The sequence below is a fragment of the Suricata suricatta genome, chromosome 11, assembly GCF_006229205.1.
Source record: "Suricata suricatta isolate VVHF042 chromosome 11, meerkat_22Aug2017_6uvM2_HiC, whole genome shotgun sequence".
Lineage (NCBI taxonomy): Eukaryota > Metazoa > Chordata > Mammalia > Carnivora > Herpestidae > Suricata > Suricata suricatta.
The window spans coordinates 32,552,998-32,576,281 of record NC_043710.1 but is presented as its reverse complement, the minus strand read 5'-3'; the positions used below and the strand labels follow the sequence as shown (position 1 = coordinate 32,576,281).

Sequence of the window (23,284 nt, the reverse complement as noted above, 5' to 3'; positions counted from 1 at the left end):
GAATGGAATGAATAAATGAAGGCAATAAATAATGGAGAGGGGGGGACTGCCAGAAAAAGGAGCGGGATAGAGAAAGGAAAGCAGGGAAAGGAAGGTTAAAGGTTAAACTTTGCATTCCAAGTAGATTTCTCAAAGAGCCTGGTTTCTACTCTTGCTTAGATGCCAAACATAATAATAGCGTGGTGCTATGTTACACATGTCCCCCTTGAGAAACAAATATCCACCTAGCACTTTGCCATTCAAATAGGATTCCATTCAAATAGTTTAGAGAACTTGAACTGCATGGGTCTAATGTAAGAATTATATCTATTTTTCGTTCTTAGCTCTTCTCTCAATTATTAAAAAGTTAATCGAGTAAATAAAAACAATAGATTCCAGGAGTGCCTGGGTGGTCAGTCGGTTAAACATGCGGCTTCAGCTCAGGTCATGATCTCACGGTTCCTGGGTTCGAGGTCTGTGTCGGGCTCTGTGCTGACGGCTAGCTCAGAGCCTAGAGCCTGTCTTGGGATTCTGTATCTCTCCTCTCTGACCCTCCCCTGCTTGCACTCTCTCTGTCTCTCAAAAATAAATAAAAAACATTTAAAAAATTTTAAAACAATAGATTTCAGCATTTTACAGGGTTTCAGCATATAGGAGGGAAGAAATAAATGTTTAATAATCAATGAACACCTGGATGTTTCAAAAAATATGTAAAACAGTAGATTAATGCAATAATTATTGAAACATTTCATAATCCTAAAATTATGTTCAAACACTAAATCAAAATGGTGGTAGCTCTGAGGACAAAAGCAAATGTCATTCCACATCTCTATTTTCTCTGATGTTTGTCATTATTTTGTTAGATCAGATCCAAATCTTGTTTTTAAACCTTTTATTTGGATCAGTATGGTTTTTATAAAGTGAGGCCAAAAGCCTCATCTCACATACCTGAACGTTCCCCCCAAATCAATAAAAATACCTTTCTGAATAATTTTTTCCTAAATTTCTGAGTATCTATTTCATGCTCCCTCACCCACCTGCCCTCTGGCAACCACCAGTTTGTTCTCTGTATTTGAGTCTGGGTTTCTTTGTCTGTCTCTTTTTTTTTCTTTGTTTGTTTTGTCAAATTCCACATGTGTTAGGTATTTGACTTTCTCTGATTTATTTTATTGGACATTTTACCTTCTAGATCCATCCATGTTGTTGCAAATGGCAAGATCGCATTCTTTTCCATGTCTGAGTACTATTCCGTATATGTCTCTCTACGCCACGTCCTCCTTATCCGATGGACCTTGAGCTGCTTCCATATCGTGGCTGTTATAATAAGGCTGTATTAAACATAGGGGTGCATATATCTTTTCAAATTAGTGTTTCTGTTTTTTTGGGGGGTCAATTATCAGTTAGTGGAATTGCTGGGTCATATGTCAATTCTATTTTTAATTTTGTTTTCCACGGTGGCTGCACCCATTTGCATTCCCACCAACAGTGCATGAGGGCTCCTGTGGCTGCACACCCTCACCAACACTTGTTTCTTGTCCTTTTGACTTTAGCCATTCTGACAGGTATGAGGTGACATCTCATTGTGGTTTTGATGATAATTTCTTAATTGAGAAATTATCTGGATTTATGACATAATTTAGCCCCATGGGAAATAGTCATTGCTAACTATTTATTTCTATTCGCTATTTCTATACACTGCCGTCTTCAACGATTATACCAAGTTAGAATTTCTTCAAGAATGCAACCAGCAGAGTAAACCTGAAAGGAAATTCAGTCCCCGTCAATCACACAGAACATCTTGATCGGGGATATAATCGTTTTACTCATCTGTGCAACAACTATTCTTGTACACTCCACTGGGCAAGGCACTAGGCAAGGCATTTTGTTCTGACTACATTTGGGTTTCTACTTCAGAGGAAAGTACCTTTTGTGAAGATTGTATGTGGGCAAATATTAACACTTGATTTGGCTTCATCTAAATAATCTGAACCAATATAAATACCATAAAATCAAGGAACAGACTGAAAAGTCACCCCAGACTTTAGGCATCACAAATGAAGAAACACTGACAGTCAATATATCGCAACAGTAGTTAAAAGGTAGTGCAAGGTGATGTTCTCCCAACATGGGGGAAGCATGTTGAGGATGGGCAAACATCACTTGGGAAAATGAAGCCAGACTCCTCAAAATTTACACAGGCTATCATTGCATAAGTGGGTGTGGCATGAATAAATATATATTTAACTAGACTACATAATGTCACATAGCCATTCACCCCATCCCCAAGGTAATTCAATCCAGATGAAAGCTATTTTATTTTATTTCATTCTTCCCCATTCCTGGCCATGCCACCAGAGACAGCTGGTAAGGGACAACTGCGGGACCATCTCTCTCTCATTTGTTTCTCCATGATTGCTTCCCTTCTTTCTTACTTAACCCCTTTCCTGTATGTATCTTCCTTGCTTTTTCTTCTGCCTGTGATAGTATACCCTGTCTCAAGTCCTCCTCTGTTTTTGGTTTTTTGTCCTTTCTCAGGAGTTGTTACTCTTCTCACTCTCATCCTGGTTTTCCTCCTCCTTCCCAACCACCAGCCCTGCTACATCCTGCCTTGTTCAGGCAGCCTCTGCAGCTCTGGGAAAGACAATCCTCTCCCAGCCTCTGCTCTGTGAGAACACCACCAGCGCCTCATGCCCAAACCTGGGCAATTATGTAAAACAAAATATGCATTTCAGTCCTCACCCAAATGAGCCAGTTTTGCATTTTGAATGGCCTATCCAGAAAGAGAAGTGGAAATTCTCCTACATCCCTACATATTCCTAATATCTAGTAAGGCACTTTCTATTTTTTAATATTCTACTTTCAGCAGTGATGCATACAGTGGAAAGAAAATCAACCACTCTGTTGTAAGATATCACTACTCTTTGTTTGCGGGGTCATAATAATGTTTGCTGGTCCTGGTCTTTTGAAATTCAAATTCTGATAAGAAAACATTGAGACGCTCAGATGTTCTTCCCTAAAAGGGCAAAATCATACTCTGAAAATATTCCTTTTCCAATTTGTGGGACAACTAAATAAATTGGCTAGGTCAGGGTTTTATTATTTACACCATATTTACATGTAATTGTGTGTGTGTGACACAGAAAGAATGAAGGGGATTCAGTGTCAATTTTTTTAAGTGTTTATGACCAGTACTGGGCCTTAACTAGGTCTCTACTTGTAACTAGCAGCCAGGATAATCTTTGAAAATAAGGCTTGCATATCTCACTGTCATTGTCGTCATATTGAACTCTTGGAAGGCTGAAATGCTGGCCTCATCAAGGTGATATCTTCAGTACTAGCTTAGTATCTGACACACAGTGGTCACCCAGGAAATTTTAATAAGAGGGAATGTGTGCTAAGATACTGAGTAATTCATTTGGTCAAGATGACAAAAGTTCTTTCTTAGCATTGTTGGTGTTTAGTTAGAAAATTAACCTTGTGAGCAACTCTGAGTGACCTTCATCAGGAAGTCAAGCAGAAGAGAATACAAATTTCACCCTCAGCTAGCAAGACTGCCTTTCTTCCAGAATACAGTCCAGAAGTTTCAGCTTTTCTTCCTTCTAAGAATGTTTTATTTGCTGGCATAAGCAAGTTGCATTAACACATGTAGCAGGGCTTACACTAATAAGAATAATGAGGTGAAAATGAAAAATATGTTTTTCTGAAACACCAACATCAGGAATAACATGAGCAAAGACAATGAGGAAAGGGATAAAAGAAACTTAAGGATCTTGCTAGTAGTTAAATTTTATCTTGTGGAGTCAAGCATGGAAGGTGCATAATTATTGAATAAAACTTATATGGTCACATGTAGTAGGGAAATGTTTAAATAAATACTTTGGAACACTTCATTTCAAAAAATTAAGGGGAAAACTGAGGACTCAACACCCCACAGCATCTGTATTACATTACTGCCCGGAGAGCTGCCCATAGTACCAGTAGAGAATCAGAATTGAATCATGGCTCCACCACTGGCTATATGTAGAGGAGAAGGTGATCTAAGCTTTTCATGTAATTTCCTGGAGCTCTATGGTTCTCTTTTCCTGAGAACTTGCTTTTCTTTTTCTGCAGGACTATTTTAATACCTGGCATGTCCTTTGAAACCTTTAGATGAAAGTTTGCTGGAAAAACCTAAGAGGCTATGACTGCTGCCCAGTTCCTGCATGCAGGCCTCATCAGAGGAATAAAATAATGTCAACCCTAAAATGTTTCTAGTGGGCTGTTTGTCAAATACACCAGCCAGGCCAGTTAAGAATTAACAATATTGAAATGGCCTCTGGGGAGTACAAGAATATATTCTTTCCAGCATTCACTGGATTTCTGCTAGAATTTCTGTAAGCCAGCCCAGCAGCATTTCACACATTCGGTTGTATTAGAGACTGAGGGTGTATGAGTGAAAAATATGATTATTACTTGGCAGAAGGCCTCTTAGAAATTGCTCCTACCAGTAGCACTGCCTCCAAACCTGACTTTGAAAGTTACTTACTTGATATACATGTTACCAGAAAACATTTGTGAAGTGTGGGGTCTCAACAGGGAAAGAAAAAAAGAAAGAAAACAAGTTTATCCATTTTGGTGAAGTTTCTAGCCAAGAAATTGGTTGAGAAAACCACATAGCCCTTCTTGAATAAAAATGGCTTCTGAGTTATGAAAAATCAGCCTAAAAGCATTTTGACTTGGGAAGAAAACAAAGAAAACCTGTCTGAGTTCTGAAACTAGCTGTAACTCCATCCTACTTGGTAAAAAAAAAAAATCACACTGGGATTTCTCAGTGGGTTGTTTTAGATTTAGTACTGACCATACTGTTTAAGTAGAGGGGAGAGAACATTTAAAATGTGTATGCTTGTGAGCATTAGGGCTTCCCAAGCAGAGTAACAATCTCTGTTCTCTCAGCCATTGCGAACCCCAAATTACATTATCAGCCAAGAGACAGTCCCTGGGGTTCCCTTTGTAATATTCAATTTCGCAGTAATTAAAGTTGCAGCCAACAAAACCACTTGGGTATGAGGTCATCTCATGAATGAAAGGAAAAATAATTTCTGTGTCTCGTGCTCCCCTTGAAATCGCGTGAGGAAATTTTGAGACCCTAATGAGCCACTTGCTTCCCCATAAGCCCTGACCTTCCCACTGCCACATCCCTAATCTCCTTGGTTATCCCCTGAGCATCCAGGACAGGCAGCTAGTAATGGAATGGGAGAAAATGACTGTCCAGGAAGCACCTTTTACATGCTAAGTATTGAACTCCATGCTTTACAGTCATTATCTTTAATCGTTACAATTCCAATAACAACCATTACCCCCATTTTAGAGATAAGGAAAGTGAGACAGAAGAATCAAGCTTCAAACCCAGGTTTACTTGATTCAACATTCTGAAGTCTTTCCTTTGCATGTACTTCTATGGCAGTTTACCCAGCACCCCCGATAGCTCCTATGGCCCTAATAATTATTAACTATCAAATGTGGCTTCTACTCATTTATAGCCCAGATGCAAGGGAGCAATTTAGGAGTATAGAAAAATTTCTCAAACTACATCATGATGATAGCACCAGAATATTCATTTCCATCCCCTCTATTAAGTTCAAATTATAGCCAACTGTTTATGCAAAGGGAAGGTGACAGTTAACAAGGGATCAGAGAACTTGTGTGGCAAGAGAAGATAAAGTTTATATTTTAATCTTCCCAATCAAAAGTCTAAATTAGCATCTAGGTCTTGTTCTGATGAAATAAATTAAGCACAGTTTGACCTACCGCCCCTCAGAAAACTACTTAATATGCTTAATGTGGAATTCTCATAAACTTTTTTTTTTGCAATGCACTGCATTCTTGGTCTTTCATCATGAAAGCCTTGGGAACCTTGGAGGAAATTGCTATAACATTTTTCTCTATGTTTTTAAAGGTACTTGTCACCTTTCTATTACTACCTGTCTTTATTTTCATTATTGGGAGTATTATTAAGCTTTCAAAATAAATTAAAAATACATGTCACTTCTCATGGTGAAATACAATACAGACACAAAAAAATCACATAAAACAAATGTATAGCCTAATAAATTTGATAAGCCAAAAACACTCTTGAAACACCATCCAGGTCAAAAAACACAAAGTTGCTAAGTCACTCCAGAACCCATGCACATACCCCAAATGATCACAAACTCCTCTTTCCTCCCCAAATGTAACAGCTTTCCTGAATTTTATGGTATTCACTATCTCCTTCTCCTGATCTAAAGTATTATCACTAAAATGTGCATCCCTTCCCAGTAGTTTCCCAATTTTTTATATTTTTATACCTTTTTTTAATCCCTTATTAATTCTATTAGTAAATAAATTTTACTACTTAGTGGCAGGGCCATGTGAACATATCTCTGTTCATTTGGGTTGTCTGAATCCCATTCTCTTGTAAATTCCTCAGGAAGGACCCATGAGAACAATATTCTCTAAATTCTTGCATGTTGACAGCAATTTAAGGTCTTTATACTTGAAAATCAGTTTGGCTAAATATAAAAGTCCTGGCTCACAGCATCTTTAATATGTCACTATGGTTTCATTGGTAATCTAATTTTCCTTTTCTTATAAATAATTTAATATTCTTACTTGGATGCCTGAAAGCTTTTTCCCTTTAAAGACCAGTAATTTTACAGACCCTTTTGGTGTTTGTTGTTCTGGGACAACCAGTCCAGGCAATGTCTGGTTTGGTCTTTCAATGAGCAGTTTCAAACCTTTTTTTTTTCCAAGATTTTTTTTAAATCATAGTTCTTAATATTTGTTCTCTACTTAGGGTTTCTTCTTTTGAAGACTCTCATTCTGTGTATATTAAAATCTGTGCGTGTTCCTTTTAATTTGTTACTTGGTCTCAAATCTTTCTTCTCATGTCTTTTTTGATATTTAAGTTTTTCTTCTTTTTATATTCTAATTATCCAAAAGTATTATCTGTTGTGCTTATTCAATATGGCATTCAACCTCACTTCGTTTTTATTTTTAATGGTTTTTAAGACTTTTCCTTTCTGAATATATCATCCCATATTTGAGTTTCTATATCTGATAGAAGTTATTCCTTCATACATTGTATCATTTCATCAATGTGTTCTGGACTCATCAGAAGTAGCTATAAATAGAAAAGAGATAGTAGAAATAGAAAAATTAGAATTGTTTTATCTTTTGGGGGCATATCCTTCTGACATGTATTGTCTGTAGGTGTGTTATTTTGCTATTCCTTCTTTTTCCTTTTTATTAAAATTTTCAATGTTTGTTTATTTTTGAGAGAGAGAGAGAGAGAGAGAGAGCAAGCAGGGGAGGGGCAGAAAGAGAAGGAGACACAGAATTTGAAGCAGATTCCAAGCTCCAGGCTGTCAGCCCAGAGCCCGATGCAGGGCTCAAACTCACAAGCAGGGAGATCATGACCAGACCTGAAGTCAGACACTTTAACTGACTGAGCCACCCAGGCACCCCTATTCATTCTTTTTCTTAAAATAACTTTATGAAACTAAACCTTAATCATTGAATGTTGCTAATTTCTAAGTGAATTTTTCTTAATTATTAAAAGAAATGTTTCAGAGACTTTTTTATGGGCTTAAGCTCTGTTTCCAAACTATGGCTAATAACATTCTCAGATTTCCTGGTTTCTTTTCTTTACTTTTAACTGGAACTTCATTTTCCTTTGTTCTTACTGTCTCTGTACTGTTCAATTTGGAGTCTTTCTCAGAAGAAAGCTTAATCATGGACGAGAGTTTCGTCTGTTGATTTTAGAGTTCCTGGGGGCTCAGGCGAATCTGGTCTCATATTCAGCGGTGTTGAAATGGGAAAATACCCGCCCCCCAGGCTGACTGCTATTCTCAAGCTCCCCCACTACAGTCTCCAGTAACTATCCAGTAGTTATTTGAGAATTTTCCAGAGCCATCAAGTGCCTAGTTGCTTCCCTCTGCTTCTTCTCCTGCACAGTTTCTGATACTACATATTGTGGCTCTGGAAGGTCTATCTCTATACCCATTCTTATTCATGAACATATCTTGTCACCTAATTTTGGTTTAGATGTTGTCCCTGAGTTTTTGGGTTGACTCTAGATGTCCTATGAGAGAGATTAAAAACTATGTCCCCACCATGACTCCAGGATCCTTCTTGTTTACTTTGTATCTTTATGTTTCATGTAGATTTCCATATTTGTTTAATGGATTGAGTAAGAACAATGCTAGATGTCAGACAGGTTCCTTTTGTTCTTTTAGTTTATGTTGGGGATATTAATTCTCACCAAAAATGGTATGGATTTCTTCATCTTCAAGAGTGAATGCAGTGTAAATGAGTGTTCATAATATAAGTAGAACTGAAATGACAATCATTTTTTTAAAACACAACTCTAGCAATTTTTCCAAGTATTATTTACACACAACTATAACACTTCCCCTAAAAACAAGACAACAAAAATGATTGGTGGACAAATTATTCATAATTTAAATATACTTAAAACATATTACTTAGGTCAAGATTAAAGTTAATAGCCAATCAGGAAAGTAACACAATTTACTGTTTTACAGTCCATGCCTTCATTCAACAAATATTTTTGGCAGTGAGTTAAATACTATGAGATAAAGAGTATGTTTCAGCTCAGTTCCCTAATGTATTGAGACTTTTTTAATAAGACTTTATAGGACAACAAGGGAAGCAGAAATTTGAAGCAAAGCCAAGAATAGCCATAGAGCAAACTCCGCCCCTGTCCCCCCATTGGACTTCTCTCGCTTCCTCTGACAGGCCATGTTCCTCCCTCCACTGGGCCTTCTCACAGGCTATATCTTGTACCTACAATGACCTTTGCTTTTCTAGGTAAATCCTACCCAATCTTCAGGTCTCCATTTAAACGTCCCTTCTTTAGTCTCATAAGACCTTGTACTTTAATTTTGGAAGATAAATCACGATAATTTTTATGCCCCTTAGACTGTATATTCCATGAGGTGTAAGTACCATGTCTGTCCTGTTCACTCCTGCATCCTCAGTTCTTAGCCCATTGTGTGTATCTAATAAGCAATCATGGAAAAACAAGTACCTGAAGCTCTGCAGAGTGACTGCACCTGGGAAATCATCCATGCACGTGTCACAACTACAGTTAGAAATAATACACAGTATAATCTTCCTTTGAATGATTATAAGTGTTTTTGTTTATTTTAGCTAGGAGTTCATTTTCTATGTTAAAACTTAAAAAAAATTAACATGGGGCACCCAGGTGGCTCAGTCAGTTAAGTCTCTAACTTCGGCTCTGGTCATGATTTCATAGTTTGTGGGTTCAAGCGCTGTGTATGACCTTGTGCTGACAGATCAGAGCCTGAAGTCTGCTTCGGATTCTGTGTGTCCTCTTCTTCTCTGTCCCTCCTATGCTCATGCTCTATCTCTTTCTCTCGGAAATAAATAAACATTGAAATTTTTTTAAAAAATTTAACATATATGAGCATTATGTTTTAGAGCCAATAGGACAAGTAATAATAATCAATTCTTCTATTGCTTGATGAGACCAGCTTGCAGCAGGTTGAGACTAGAGATTATAGCTGTTGGTGATAATACATCCAGCTTGCAGTGGTAGAACATCTTTTCATATAAGTAGTTCTTCAAAAAAGAAAAAGATTACTAATAAATCTGGCATGATTTTCCAAGTGTGAGCCACTAACCAGAAGATTATAAAATACGTCACCATGACTATAAAGAACAAATCTAGCAAAAACAGTATTTCAGCATTCTATAAACACTAGAAGATTCAAATTTGTCACAAAGCAAAAAAATTAATTATGAAATATCATGAATATCTATGACTGGCCATCTAAGTTGGATGGATTGAGTGAATTAGTTCAAACTAAGCCCACAAAATAGTCTCTAAAAGTCATGATTTTAATGTTTGAGAGCTTTTGACCAAACCCTTAAATGGAAAACATAAAAGAAATTTCTTTTTTTTTTCTTTTAACTCCAGTAGAGTTAACAGGCAGTGCTATATGAGATTCGGGTGTACAATGTAGTGATTCAACAGTTCTATACATCACTCAGTGCTCAGCCTGATGAGTGTACTCTTAATCCCCTGCACCTACGTCACCCCCCTGCCCCGGTAACCACCAGTTTGTTCTCTGGAGTTAAGGGTCTGTGTTTTGGTTTGTCCAATTTTGAGAATAACACAAGTAGCTCAGTGGACAGATGTAGATTTGTTTAAAGTAGCATCTCCGGCCAAAGCAGGATTCTGTACATAGTTTCAGTGACCTGCCACTGCACAGCACCAGACAGGTCTATACCAATGGATTAGGATGCTAGGCCAAGCCCACCTCTTTGGTTTTAGAAAAACTTGGCCCTGCACCTCTGCCTCCATCATGACGGTTCCTAAAAATCTGCTCTAGTTGTTTTACTTGGAAAAACATTAGAATCTGTTTCTAATGAAAGATGTATATAAATACACGCTCATCCAATGAAGGCCCCACAAGTGGGCTTTTAAAACAGTTTTTTCACTGGCGAATGGGTCACATTTGCATTTATTTCTGCTGTGTTTTTATTTGGATTTGAGAAGAATATGTGAAAACTTAGGGTCATGAACAATCGGCAACAGCCTTCTTGGCCTGATTCACTTCTATAAGGAGGCAGAAAGGTAGACCAAATGACATTTCTAGGATTTTTCCAGACTTATGCTATAGCTATTAAGAGAATGTTTTATGATTGGAATTGGCAAGCTCCTATCCTGGGATTTATCTTTATGTGTGCACATAGACTTTTAGGCTACACATCCCATACCGTGCCTAAGACACTTTAGGACTGAAAAATGTTTATCATCCCCTGCCAGTTAGCACAGAAGGCTGGAGAACTGCCTTGATGATGCCAAGTCACAGGCCCCATCCCTGGAGAAGCCAGTTAATGTCAAACAAAGGAAAGATCTGTTGCTTGGCTAACGCGTGCACCTTGAATCTCAGCCAGCTGTTGGCTGCATGAATTTCAGTTAGTTTACCCCTGATCATAGGAGAAAACAAGAAGGGGAATGTAGGTGAATCAATGCAAAACCATCAACACTCTTGAAAAGAAAATCTAAGTATAGTCATTTCCTACTCACAATGTCAAAAGCGTCATCTAATTAGATAAAATTACTTTGTTTGTATCCTTAAGTCCTTTCTTTCATGTTGATTATTCTTGGAATGCCAATGGTGACAAAAGCCAGAATCTATATTAAGTAGGGGACACAGAGTGACATGAATTCATAGAGAACATGTATTTCCTGGCTGTAGTCACTACAGTATAACGGATTATCTGACTCATATTTGAAGTGAATTGCAGCAAGTTATATATCCTCCTCTTCTTTCACTGGGTGTCTTTCCAGCTTATGGCCACATATAGATGATCCTTTAAACTTTGCTGAAAGATTTACCAGGCTTTCCACTTTAAATTTAAATGGAAAAAAATTTTAAAAAGCCACGGAGCTAGTTTCATCCTCAATCCCAGAGAATGGGGAAGAAATCCTACCTTTCACTTCAGATTCTTCTTTCTAAAATACATCTCCCATCTGAAATTGGTTAATTTCTTCCCAGAAACTCACATTTCTCCTTTTCTTCCAGGTCTTCTGGATCACTTCCCAAAGCATTATCTCCTCCATGATATTCTCCTGGCCCCAGTATCCTTACCTCCTTACCTTGCGTTATTGTCTTTACAGCACTTATTACTTTTGGTAGTTACTTGTTTATTTGTCTCTCTTGCTCCCTGCTCTATCTTTAATGCTAAAACAATGTCTGGAATAGAGTAGGTGTTCAACATATATTTATTGAAAATAATTTGATAAATGGGAAGATAAATCAATAAATAGACGTGATAACAGCAATAAAATGACACGCATATATAGTGACACATTTTTCAAACCAGCTTTGGCTGAAAACATGGCTTCCTTCTAACTACACATGGCCTTAATCTTCCAAAGGAAAAACCTTACAAAATCTGAATATTGGTTTATTTTCTTGTCACAGAGTCGCAAGCAATTCTTAGTTCTTTTACTAGCTTTTTTTTTACTTGTAAGCCAAACTATTTTTTTTCAGTACTGGAGGTAAAATCTACATAATATAAAATTAAACAATTTTAAAGTGTACAGTTCTGTGTCGTTTAGTACATTGACAATGTTGTGAAGCCATTACCTTGATCTAGTTTTAATACATTTTCATCAATAATATTTTCAATAAAAGCCTAATTATTCATCTTGTAGTGATAAAAAACTAATGCATCACATTATAAAATGGTAAATAAGGGGAAGGAATCAAGTATTTATCTCATTATCACTAAGTAAGCTATTACATGGAATAACCAAATACTAGATGAAGGAAAGTAGGTCTTTTTAAGAGTATTCCAACTGATAAATAAAAAATAAATTATTAATTTGGAATTTAACTATTTGGGACCATCAATGACTTTAGTGGATCTAGCCACTGAACATACGTGTGTACAAACATCACAAAAAGGAAAGACATCTCAAAATTCTGTGCCTTGCAAAACAGAGCATGACGCTATCTGCAGTTTTGCCAAGGAGAGAAAATAGAGTTTGTCCAAGCCTCTGTACTTAGCTGCCAATTTTCCAGAAACACAAAGGACAGGAAAATGTGTTGAACTACACTGTGATATGCAATCAGCCAAAACAAGACTGTGAGGAACTCTATAGGTCAAATTTCCAAGTTTTTCAAACAGTAAATTGTAAGAACAGGCAGGAGGGGAAACCAGTAGGTTAAGAGACTTGAAAGATTTAACAATTGTTGTTAATGGGCAATATTAAACATAGTGTCTAAGGGTGCACATGCAAGGGTAAAAATGTAATGAAATGCAAAGAAATGACAAATACAGAAGTTATGGATATAATTACTTTGGAGAAAAGAGAGATGAGATTTTGGTTGGGACAGGACATATAAGCTTAAAGTTATATTTCCCAATTTGAGTAATTTGAGTTACAAGAGTGTAATTAAAAAATTATTAAGTCTAAGTAAAATAAAATAAAATAAAAATTCATTAAGTTCCCTGTTCCCTGTAGATCAGAACCAAGAGAAGTGTGCTGGTTTTCACTACTGCTATTCAGTATTGTACTAAAAGTTTTGGCCAGGGCAATTAAGTAAAGGCATCCAAATGAGAAAGGAAGAAGTAAATTTACCTTTCCTCACAGATAGCATGATCCTTTATGTAGAAAACCCCATAGAATGTGTGTGTGCATGCACACACACACACAGAGCTATTAGAACTAATTAATGAGTTCAGCAAAGTTGTAGGATATAAGGTTAATACACAGAAATCAGTCATATTTGTACACACTAACAGTGAACAATCTGAAAAAGAAATTTTTAAAAATCCATTTACAATAACATCCAGAAGAACAAAATACCTAGGAATAAATTTAACCAAGGAGGTGAAAGACTTGTAAAATGAAAGCTGTAAAACACGGAAGGAAATTTAAAAATACCTAATAAATTGAAGGACATCCTACATTTATGGATTGGAAGACAAAATATTGTTAAGATATGATTATTGCCAAAATAATCTATAGATTCAAAGCAATGCTTCCCAAAATTCCAATGGCCTTCTTGTAGAAATGTAAAAAGCAATATTCAAATTCATATGAAATTCCAAGGGGCTTTGAATAGCCAAAACAATCCTAAAAAACAAGAACAAAGTTGGAGGACTCATACTTCCTGATTTCAAAACTTACTATCAATCAAAAAAATTACTACAAATCTACAATAATCAAAATATTGTAGTTCTGAAATAAGAATAGACATATAGACTAATAGAATAGAACTAGAGTCTAGAACCAACCCCATACATCTGTGGCTAATTGATTTTTACTAAGGGTGCTAAAACTCTCGATGAGGAAAGAACAGTCCTTTCAAAACATAGTGCTGAGACAACAGTATATGTACATGCAGAAGAATGCAGTTGGCTTCTTTCCTCACACATCATACAAAAATTAACTCAAAAAAGATCAAGGACCTAAATATAAAACCATAAAATTCATTGAAGAAAACAAAGGGTAAATATTCAAGACCTTGAATTGGGAAATGGATTCTAGATACAACACCAAAAATACAAACAACAGCAAAAATAGATGAATTGGACTTCATCAAAATTTAACACTTTTGAGCATCAAATATCATTACTAAGAAAATAAAAAGATCATCTATAAAAGGGGTAAAAAGAGTTGTAAATCATATGTCTGTTAAGGGTCTAGTATCTAGGTTATATAAAGTACTCCTACAAATTAAAAAAAAAAAAAAAAAAAAGACAAACCACTCAATTTAAAAATGGGCAAAGGACTTGAACGTCCACTTCTCTAAACTATATATACAAATAGCCAACAAGCACATGTAAAGATAATCAACACCATTAACCCTTAGGAAAATACATGTCAAAACTATGAAAAAACCACTCTATACCCACTGAGATGGTTAAAAATAACAACAGCAGAACTAACAACAACAACAACAAAAAAAAAAACAAAAAAAAAACAGAAAATAACAAGTGTTGATGAGGATGTGAAGAAATTGGAATCCTCACATACTGCTAGTTGCTGGGAGCCACACCGGCCTTGCTGGATGACACGGTCACAGTAAGGAAATGGCAGACGTGCACGGCTCCTGCCATGAGTGGTGGAACTGGCATCTCCTTCTGCTACGACTGCCCATGTGAAATTAAGCCTGTTGCTATTGATTAGGCCTCACAATGTTCCAAGTCAGACCCATATTCCCCACACAGATACCTCATGGGAGGAAGCATATTCCCACCTCTATAAAGAGGAATTTAAACAAAGCACTGCAGATGTTTGTCGAAAGGCTCTTCTAATGAGCCTCACAAATTTAAGGCATAGATTATGAAGGGGGTTAAAGAACACAAGATTTAGTATTAACTCTGGCCCATAGAAAAAGAGCCTAATTTAGGAATAAGAAACAAACAAGAGCCAGGCGTAAGTTACTATGAATACCTATGCTAATTTGGTGCCCATTATGAGGATGGGTAAGAGTAGTTACAACTTACTCTTATGCAAAGGCTGGCTCATCTAGGGCGCCTATGGTGTCTACACCTTCAACTTCAAAGAACAAGGTTGACAAAAGATTTATTTACTAAGCATTGGAAATATGTTCTTCCTCTTATGAATCAAACAGAATGCCTCCTAGCCTTGTTTATGCCTGAATCTTAGCATTATTGATATAAACAAATGTTTACTATCTGCTTCTCACTGAAAACTTCCTGCTATCTTCTTAGTTGTAAGATTTACTACCAGTTCAAACAAATATGTATGTTGTCTGCTTTTCACTGAGAATATCCTGTTATCCTATGATGTGTAAGTTACCTCATTGTAATTAGAGTAGTTCTGCAAAAATGACTCTGTAAAAACCTGTTTCTGCACCCTTTTCAAGGCATCTTATCACTGAGAATTATTTGTAGTAGAAATTCCACTTTTTGATGTCATGTTAACACTTAAATCTATAAATAAAGGCACGAAACCTAGCAAGAGAGACATGCCAGGCTGGTGACCAAGAAAGAAAGAAACTCTGGGTTCTCTCATTTCCTTTTTCGCCGACACCGTCACCCCTTCAGGGTACCCTGGACCTGCTGGAGCTGGACTCTGGCAGCTAGTGGGAAAGTAAAGTGGTCTAACCACTATAAAAAACTTAAAGATGGAATTATGGTATAATTCCATAATTCTGCTCCTGGTATTACTCAACAGAATTGAAAACAGGTACTCAATAAGTGCATGCATATACATGATTATGCCAGCACTATTCATAATAACCAAGGAGTAGAAATAGTAAAAATGCCCATCAGTTGCCACAACAAACAAATTGTGGCATATCCATACAATAGAATATTATTTAATGATAAAAGGAATAAATTAATGACTGGATGAATCTCAGAAGTAATTTGTTAGGTAGAACAAGCCAAACACAAGAGGTCACACGTATGACTCCATTTGCATTAAATATCCCAAATAGCTAAGTCCATAGAGACAGAAAGCATGTTAGTGTCTGCCAGTGACTGGGAGCAGGGTAGAATGGAATGAAAATGCCTAATGGGTAAGAGGTTTCAGTGTGGAGTGATGGAAATGTTTTGCAACTAGATAGACAGAAGTAGTGGTTATCAACATTGTGACTGTCCTAAAGGTCACTGAATTGTCCACTTTAAAATAGTTCATTTTGGGGCACCTGTCTGACTCGGTTGAGTATCTGACTCTTAATTTCAGCTCAGGTCATGACCTCACAGTTCATGGTATCGAGTCCGGCTTCAGACTCTGTGATGATAGCATGGAACCTCTTGGCATTCTGTCTCTCCCTCTCTCTCCCACTCCCCTGCTTGCTCTCTCTCAAAATAAATAAACCTTAAAAAATACACATAAAATGATTCATTTTATGTTCTGTGTATTTCACTTTAATAAATGGTTTTTAAATGCACTTAGATATTAAAAAGCATAACCTACAATGAACTCTGTGGTATAGACTAATGTGTAAATGTATTTTTCTTTGGAGAAGAGAAAAGAAGGGAGGAGATGCATATTCTGAAATGGTTACTTTGGACAGGGAAAGGTCGAGCTCTCTTCCTGGCTCACATCATTATGGTAATTATTTCATAGAATGAAAAGTTTCCATTTCCCCTATGTATCCAGTTCATTCTAACACATTTCCTCTGGCGTGGTGACAGCCTGTTTAAACATATGTTTCTTGTATTTTACAGACACACTTGGCAAGTGCAGGACAAAATTGACGCAAACAATGTGGCTTACACAACCGGGAAGCTAAGCTTTCACACTGATTATCCAGCTCTCCATCATCCACCTGGGGTAAGGTGAGCCTCAACATATTTTCCACAAGGCAAGCCAAGGACCAATATCTTCCTATAGTTTGAGTCTAGAAGACTGTATGTTTCACTAACTAATTTGTCTTATGTAGATCTTTCTTCAAGCACAGTCCAAACATGAAATGTCTATATGTCTATACCTAAATCTTGAATAGCCTAACATTCCCAAGGGAGAGAAGGTTTTCATGTATTAAAAAAAAAAAAAAAAAAATTTCTTTGTTTCTTTCTGGAAATAACTACTGGCATGTTTTGCTTTGCCTAGACAAATTTTATGATAGCAGTACATCTTGAGGTCTTTTTGTATATTTACTGTTCCCAAGAGAGTTAAAAGAGAAAATAAAACTAGGGAATAAAAGGTAGGGTTTTCCCATAAAGTCACATGGCTGTCATTTGTATCAGTTAGCGATTGCTGCATAAAAACCACTTCATAATTTAATGGCTTAAAAGAATAGCCATTTACTTAGCCTGTGGTTTTATGACTCAGGCTACATTCAGCTGGGCAGTTCTGCTAAGAACTGGTTGACCTAGGGGGACAACCTAAGGTGTCCTGCCTCTGTTCCACTTGGTGTGTTATCCACCAGCGGGCTAGCCCAGGCTTATGTAAAGTTTTAGAGCGCAAGCCAAAACATGAAGGCCTCTTGAAATCTACATTAGCCATGAGTGCAATGTCTCTTTTGCCATGTTTCATTAGTCTAAAGAAGTCATAAGTTTAGCCTAGCTTCAAGAGGTGAGGAAGTAAATCCCACCTTCTGTGAGCTGCAGAGACTCACTACAAAGGGGTAGGGATGCAAGAAGCAGAATAATCATGGCGACACATTAAAACCTTGGATCGCGAGTAACTTATTCTGTGAGTATTCCGCAAGATGAGAAAACACTTCTAATAAATTTTAACTTGATACACAAGTTATGTCTTGCAATATGAGTAGTACGTGATTCTGAACATCACATGACCACAACTGAGTCAACGGCTCTTGAAATTCGGTTTGATATACAAGTGCTTTGAATGACAAGCATGTTTCTGGAACTAAATATGCTGCAAACCAAGGTTTTACTGTATCTGGAAACTATCTACTCACCATGTATCGGATTCCTCCTCAAGGAGGGAGCTGCTCAGAGGGTTTGTAGAGCCACCAACCCTCCAGGACAATTTCTGGGAGGACACTCTACCACGGCATTTTTACAAAATTGCCATTTTACTAAACCAACAACATATTTACAAAAGCATCATTTTATTAAACCAAGAAATAAATGGTCAGGACACTACCTTTGAAAAGACATCTTGTTCCTATTTTTATAGCTAAATGAGATTAAATGAAATAACCACACAGAAATCTGTATCTTCAGAGGTAAGTAGAAGCGGACATTTTGAGCAATTCTCTAGCAAATGAAGGCAAAATGGGCCAAAATAAAAATTAATCTGTTTTTCTTCATCATGATGACTGAACAAGCTTTCTCCATGCCCTAGCCATTAACCTATTTCCCTTGCCAGCGTTAGCCAAGCTAGTTATAATATTTAACTTCAAATGTTTCAGATTATTTTGTTGACTGTAAAACACAATGTGATTTTTTTTTTTTGGATAAACGATAATAGCGACATGAGTCCTACAGTCACCTTTAGGGTGGATATGAGTGATTGGTGAGGACACACAGTGTGATTTGTTCTAAATGTGGTCCAGAAGTTCTCTAAAACTCTGGGGGCTAAAAGCCAAACTAATCAGCTCAATTCTTCAACCAAAGAGAGGTTGGAGAAGTTGGATGAAATCAAGTTTAAAAGATTAGATTAGAAAACTAAAGATTCTATTTTAATCTTTAAATAATCTACTAGTTCTTATAAATTTAGGTTTTATTGCTGGGTTAAAATGGAAAGCCTAAGGAATAGTGATTACATAATCACTTCTATAAGTGATTTATAAATATTCTTGAAGTACCATATAATGCTTGACATTTTCATAGCATTTTATATTTTTTCAAAGTATTTTTCCTTATATTACTTTGATCCCTCCCAACATTCTTTAAGGGAGATGACTGATTGTGTCTTTTTATGTTAAAATGACAAAATGTGGGCAAACTGACACCCAGCAAGGTTAAACGCTTTCACAGGGTGACATCTGACTAATAGAACACTTGAAACTTAATCCAGGCCTCTGTATAGTTTTTCCCCACACCATTCTGGTCTTGAATTGGACTTTCTAATTACCACAATTTTTATAATGTGATGAGAGAAGGCTTTGTCATACATTAAAAACTCTTCAAATACAGAACTGAATCTTTTACTTTTCTGTATCTCGAGATTAACCCAGCACCTTCCATGTAACAAGGACTTCATAGATATGCTATAAAGAGGCAGAGAAGCACCACAGAGTTGTACCTGTCTCCATCAATAAATGAAACATCCAAGGATAAAAGACCTGACAGAAGATTTTTAAATGAAAAATGATTCCTAAAATATCTAGATTGTAGTACAGGAATAATTTGAATGTAGGCACCTGTTTCTGCTATGGTTCAAGTTCCCATTTTGAATCATTCAGTTGTCTTTGAACTAAAGTTTGAGCTTTTTTTATGACATATAGAATAAGTCACTTTTCAGAACAGACAAAATGATCTGAATAGTGAGTTACCTGTTGAGAGTGGAGTTTCATCAATTTGGATCATGTTGGTCAGGAATAAGGAGACACATCTTTAATGAAACGGATGTTCCTCGGCTCACTGTCTTTGGGCCATAAGTCACATACTGCCATAAAGTAACATTTAGAAAGAAAATGTTTTGGGTTCTGAGTGACTTACATGAAATAAAATTGGATTTTATACACAGCAGGCACATATTTACCTTTGGAATTAGCAATGGAAATGTCTGGCATGGTCAGTCATCTTTTTTCTTTCATGAGATTGCATATATGTAAAAGATATCAGCTGATCTTTTTTATTTTTATTTATTTATTTAATGCTTTTTATTTATTTTTGAGAGACAGAGAGAGACAGTGCAATCATGGGAGGGTCAGAGCAAGAGGGAGATACAGAAGCTGAAGCAGGCTCCAGGCTCTGAGCTAGCTGTCAGCACAGAGCCCGATGCAGGGCTCGAACCCGTGAACCGTGAGATCATGACCTGAGCCAAAGCCGCACGCTTAACCGGCTGAGCCACCCAGGCACCCCTCAGCTGATCTTTTTTAAAGATCTATATTTGAAATATTCTGTGGCTTCATTATGACAAAATCTAAGAAGATTGAAAGAGCACTGATTCTCTCAAAAAGAGAGGTCTGCTGTTTTTTTGCCTTGTTGGAGCTTGGTAGCCTTGAGGTTGATGTTTTCATCAACCTTGTTACTTGTTACTCATGCTACTTCACCTTTCATCGTCCTGGTGATGAAACGGTTTTCAAGGATGACTTCGTCAGCTTATGCATATATTTCTTGAGCCTAAAAACTGGAATCAATTTAAGGATGGAACCATTGTTAATTTAGACTAGTTCTCTCCTAACATTAGATTTTAGGGCATCATCAACGTGAAATGGGAATTTAAGTTTACAAAGCACATACATACACACTCCACACAATACTGAATTATGACGAGTCCTATAAAGGGATTTCCCCTTTTATAAGAAAGGACTTGCTTTATGAAGATTTTGAGGCAAATAGACCAAGGTTTGAATGTCAGTTTACCATGTCATAGCTATGTTCTTACTAGCTGCCCAGCCTTTTCACTTCTGGGTCTCAGTTTCTTCAACCATAAAATGGAGATGAAGTATAATTCTAAGGACCATTGTAAGGAATTGAGAAATGTACAATTATAATTTGAGAAAAAGTATGTATGTATACGATTTAAAATATTGAGAAAATCTGTGCTGTTTGGGGAAAGAAAGCAGGATTTGTGTTCTGGAACTGCACTATCTCACATAGTAGTCTATGGTCATTTAAATTTTAATTTTAATTAAGATTAAATAAAATTTAAAATGCAGTCCCCCTGACCACATTTCAAATGCACAATAGCCCTGGGGGACTGGAGTCTACTGTATTGGGCAGCGGAGAAGAACATTTCCATCACTGAAGAAAATTCAAATGGATAGCCCTGTTCTAGTCCATCTATGGAAATAACCAAGCCAAGCGGATATTTTTCCCACTCATGCTCCTCCTGGTCTGGATGTTTGATCATATTTGCCTATTTCTTTTTACAAATACTGTCACACTTGGTTTTTACTTTTGTTTAACTTAGAATGAAGTTTTCACAGCTAAATAGTGTTCATTTCTTTAAGCAGAAAAATCTGGGTCCAAGTTTAGGTATTCGAAATCCTTCACACTTTCTAACTTAGCAAAAGGAATCATATAAACTCCATTCAAAAAATTGTATTTTTAATTTTTACTATTTTTTGCTATTCAAAATATATAATGTCAAACATTTCCCCCTAAAACTTAATAAAAGTAACTATCCTCTTGGTTTCTTATTCCCAGTGTTTCTTGGGTTTATTCATCCTCATAGCCCCACCCCACCTCCCTTGCCTTCTTCTCCTTTTACCTGAACTGTCTCATTAAATCCTTAAGTAGTTACTTTCTAACTTCCCCCTTTAAAAATACGTATCCTATGTAACACCACCAGACTAGTATCCTTCATCTCAGTCATGGCTACATTACGTCATATTCAAAACCCTTTAACGATTCCCTGGTTCCCCTCTGTGCCCAAGAGAAAGTCCAATATTCTTTATCTGACATTTAAGACTCCATGATGAGGCCTTCAATTACCTTTTCATCTGGATCTATTCTTTTCAGAAGTGACATTCTTTTCAGTCATGACTTCTTATTGGAACCAAACATTTCGATATTCTGTGAAACATGCATTTTTGCACGTCCATAATCACTGCACTTGATTTGCTTTCTCCATGCTGCTCTAGCTATCCAAAATCTTATCCAGCCTCCTTTTCCCAGTTTAAATCCCACGACCTCTGTAAAGCCGTTATGAAGCACATAAGTACTCCAACATGAAGGGTTCACTGCCTGTCGCCATTATGATCTGTGCCTTTTATTTACAAATGAATATCATCATACCTGTGTTCAAGTCTCAAGCTGAAACAGTGTTTGAACTATAGGGTGTTGATTAAAAACAACTTTCTCTCTCTAACCCCTTTCCCTGGTGATACAAAAGAGACTCAAGAGTTTCATTGACTTTAGCACAGTCATATCTGTCTGAATCTTTAACAGTCTCAAAAAGTGTGTTTATTATTTTAAAACACATTTCTCTATTTATTTTCACAGGTTCAGCTTCTGCACTGCATAAAACAAACAGTCACTGGGGGTGATTCAGAAATTGTGGATGGGTTTAATGTATGCAGAAAACTCAAGGAAAAAAACCCTCGAGCATTCCAGATTTTGTCCTCCACTTTTGTGGACTTTACAGACATTGGAGTGGATTACTGTGATTTCTCTGTACAATCCAAACACAAGATTATAGAGTAAGTACTATTTATACATTTCTCACAGCAGTTAGCTGACCACAAAAGCTTCATAACCTAAATGTAAGGCTTAAACAGAAGGGCTTTGATAAAACTCCAGCACTTTACTTTTTATTAAAAGTTTTATCCAAATTTAAAGGAAAAAAGAAAAAAAAAGAGAAAATTATTATCATAAAAAAAATTGTCAAATTCCATGAAATCTCTCTTCCTAATATGAGAAATAACTAAGACTATATACACTTGATTTTTTAATACAAATTCTACAGATTTTAATCAGTAGGATTGTACTAGTCAGCATCCTTTCAGCCAGAAGTGAAATAATCTAACTCAAATTAGGTAAATTCAGCATCATGTGATGTTACCATTATCTGAATTTTGTCTCTTTTTTCTTCATCGAGTAGCTATGCTGTCCTCTGTGTTGGCTCCATTTTCAAAGATGTCAACAGACACTCTACATTTTCATTGTTTTTAGAGCTGGTAATTCACACACAGAAAGTCCTCATTTCCTAATAGCTATAACAAAACTAGATGACCCACTGCCCAATTTGTATTTAAGTCTGTCCTTGGAGGAATCACCATGGCCAGGAAATCAGAGAATTCCAACTGGCCATTCCTGGATTACATGTTCATCTCTAGAGCAGAGTTAGACTCCTTTGAACCCCCTGGGCTGATTAAAAAAAAAAGCAGAAATGTCTGCCTAAATCAATGCCAATCAAAATCATATTCCCCTATATAAACATTTTGTTATTTTTTCATTTAACATTATTTCCTCATAATTTTTCCAAGTATCTACAAAGGTCATAAATTTATCCTTTTATTTAAGAATTATCTTACCTTGTGTTTCTATAATATAATTTATTTAATCAGGCCTCAGCTAATGAATTTGGGGGTGTTTCCAATTTTAGAGTTGAGTCTGTGTTCTTCTTTTAGGAGAAACAACCAAATAATATCAAAATTAAGTCACTTGATAATCAAATCCCCAACACACTAACTCATCTTTCTCCTATAAATATGTG

The 23,284-nt window shown here is 36.5% G+C and overlaps 1 protein-coding gene across 1 annotated transcript in view; it reads left to right on the top strand.

Moving 5' to 3' along the window:
- Positions 1-23,284, top strand: part of BBOX1 (gamma-butyrobetaine hydroxylase 1) — a 55,788-nt gene that overhangs the window by 28,343 nt on the left and 4,161 nt on the right. The window contains exons 5-6 of the mRNA XM_029957269.1: positions 16,711-16,816; positions 22,072-22,268. Of these exons, the coding sequence (XP_029813129.1) occupies positions 16,711-16,816; positions 22,072-22,268 (303 nt within the window). The remainder of the gene's footprint in view (positions 1-16,710; positions 16,817-22,071; positions 22,269-23,284) is intronic.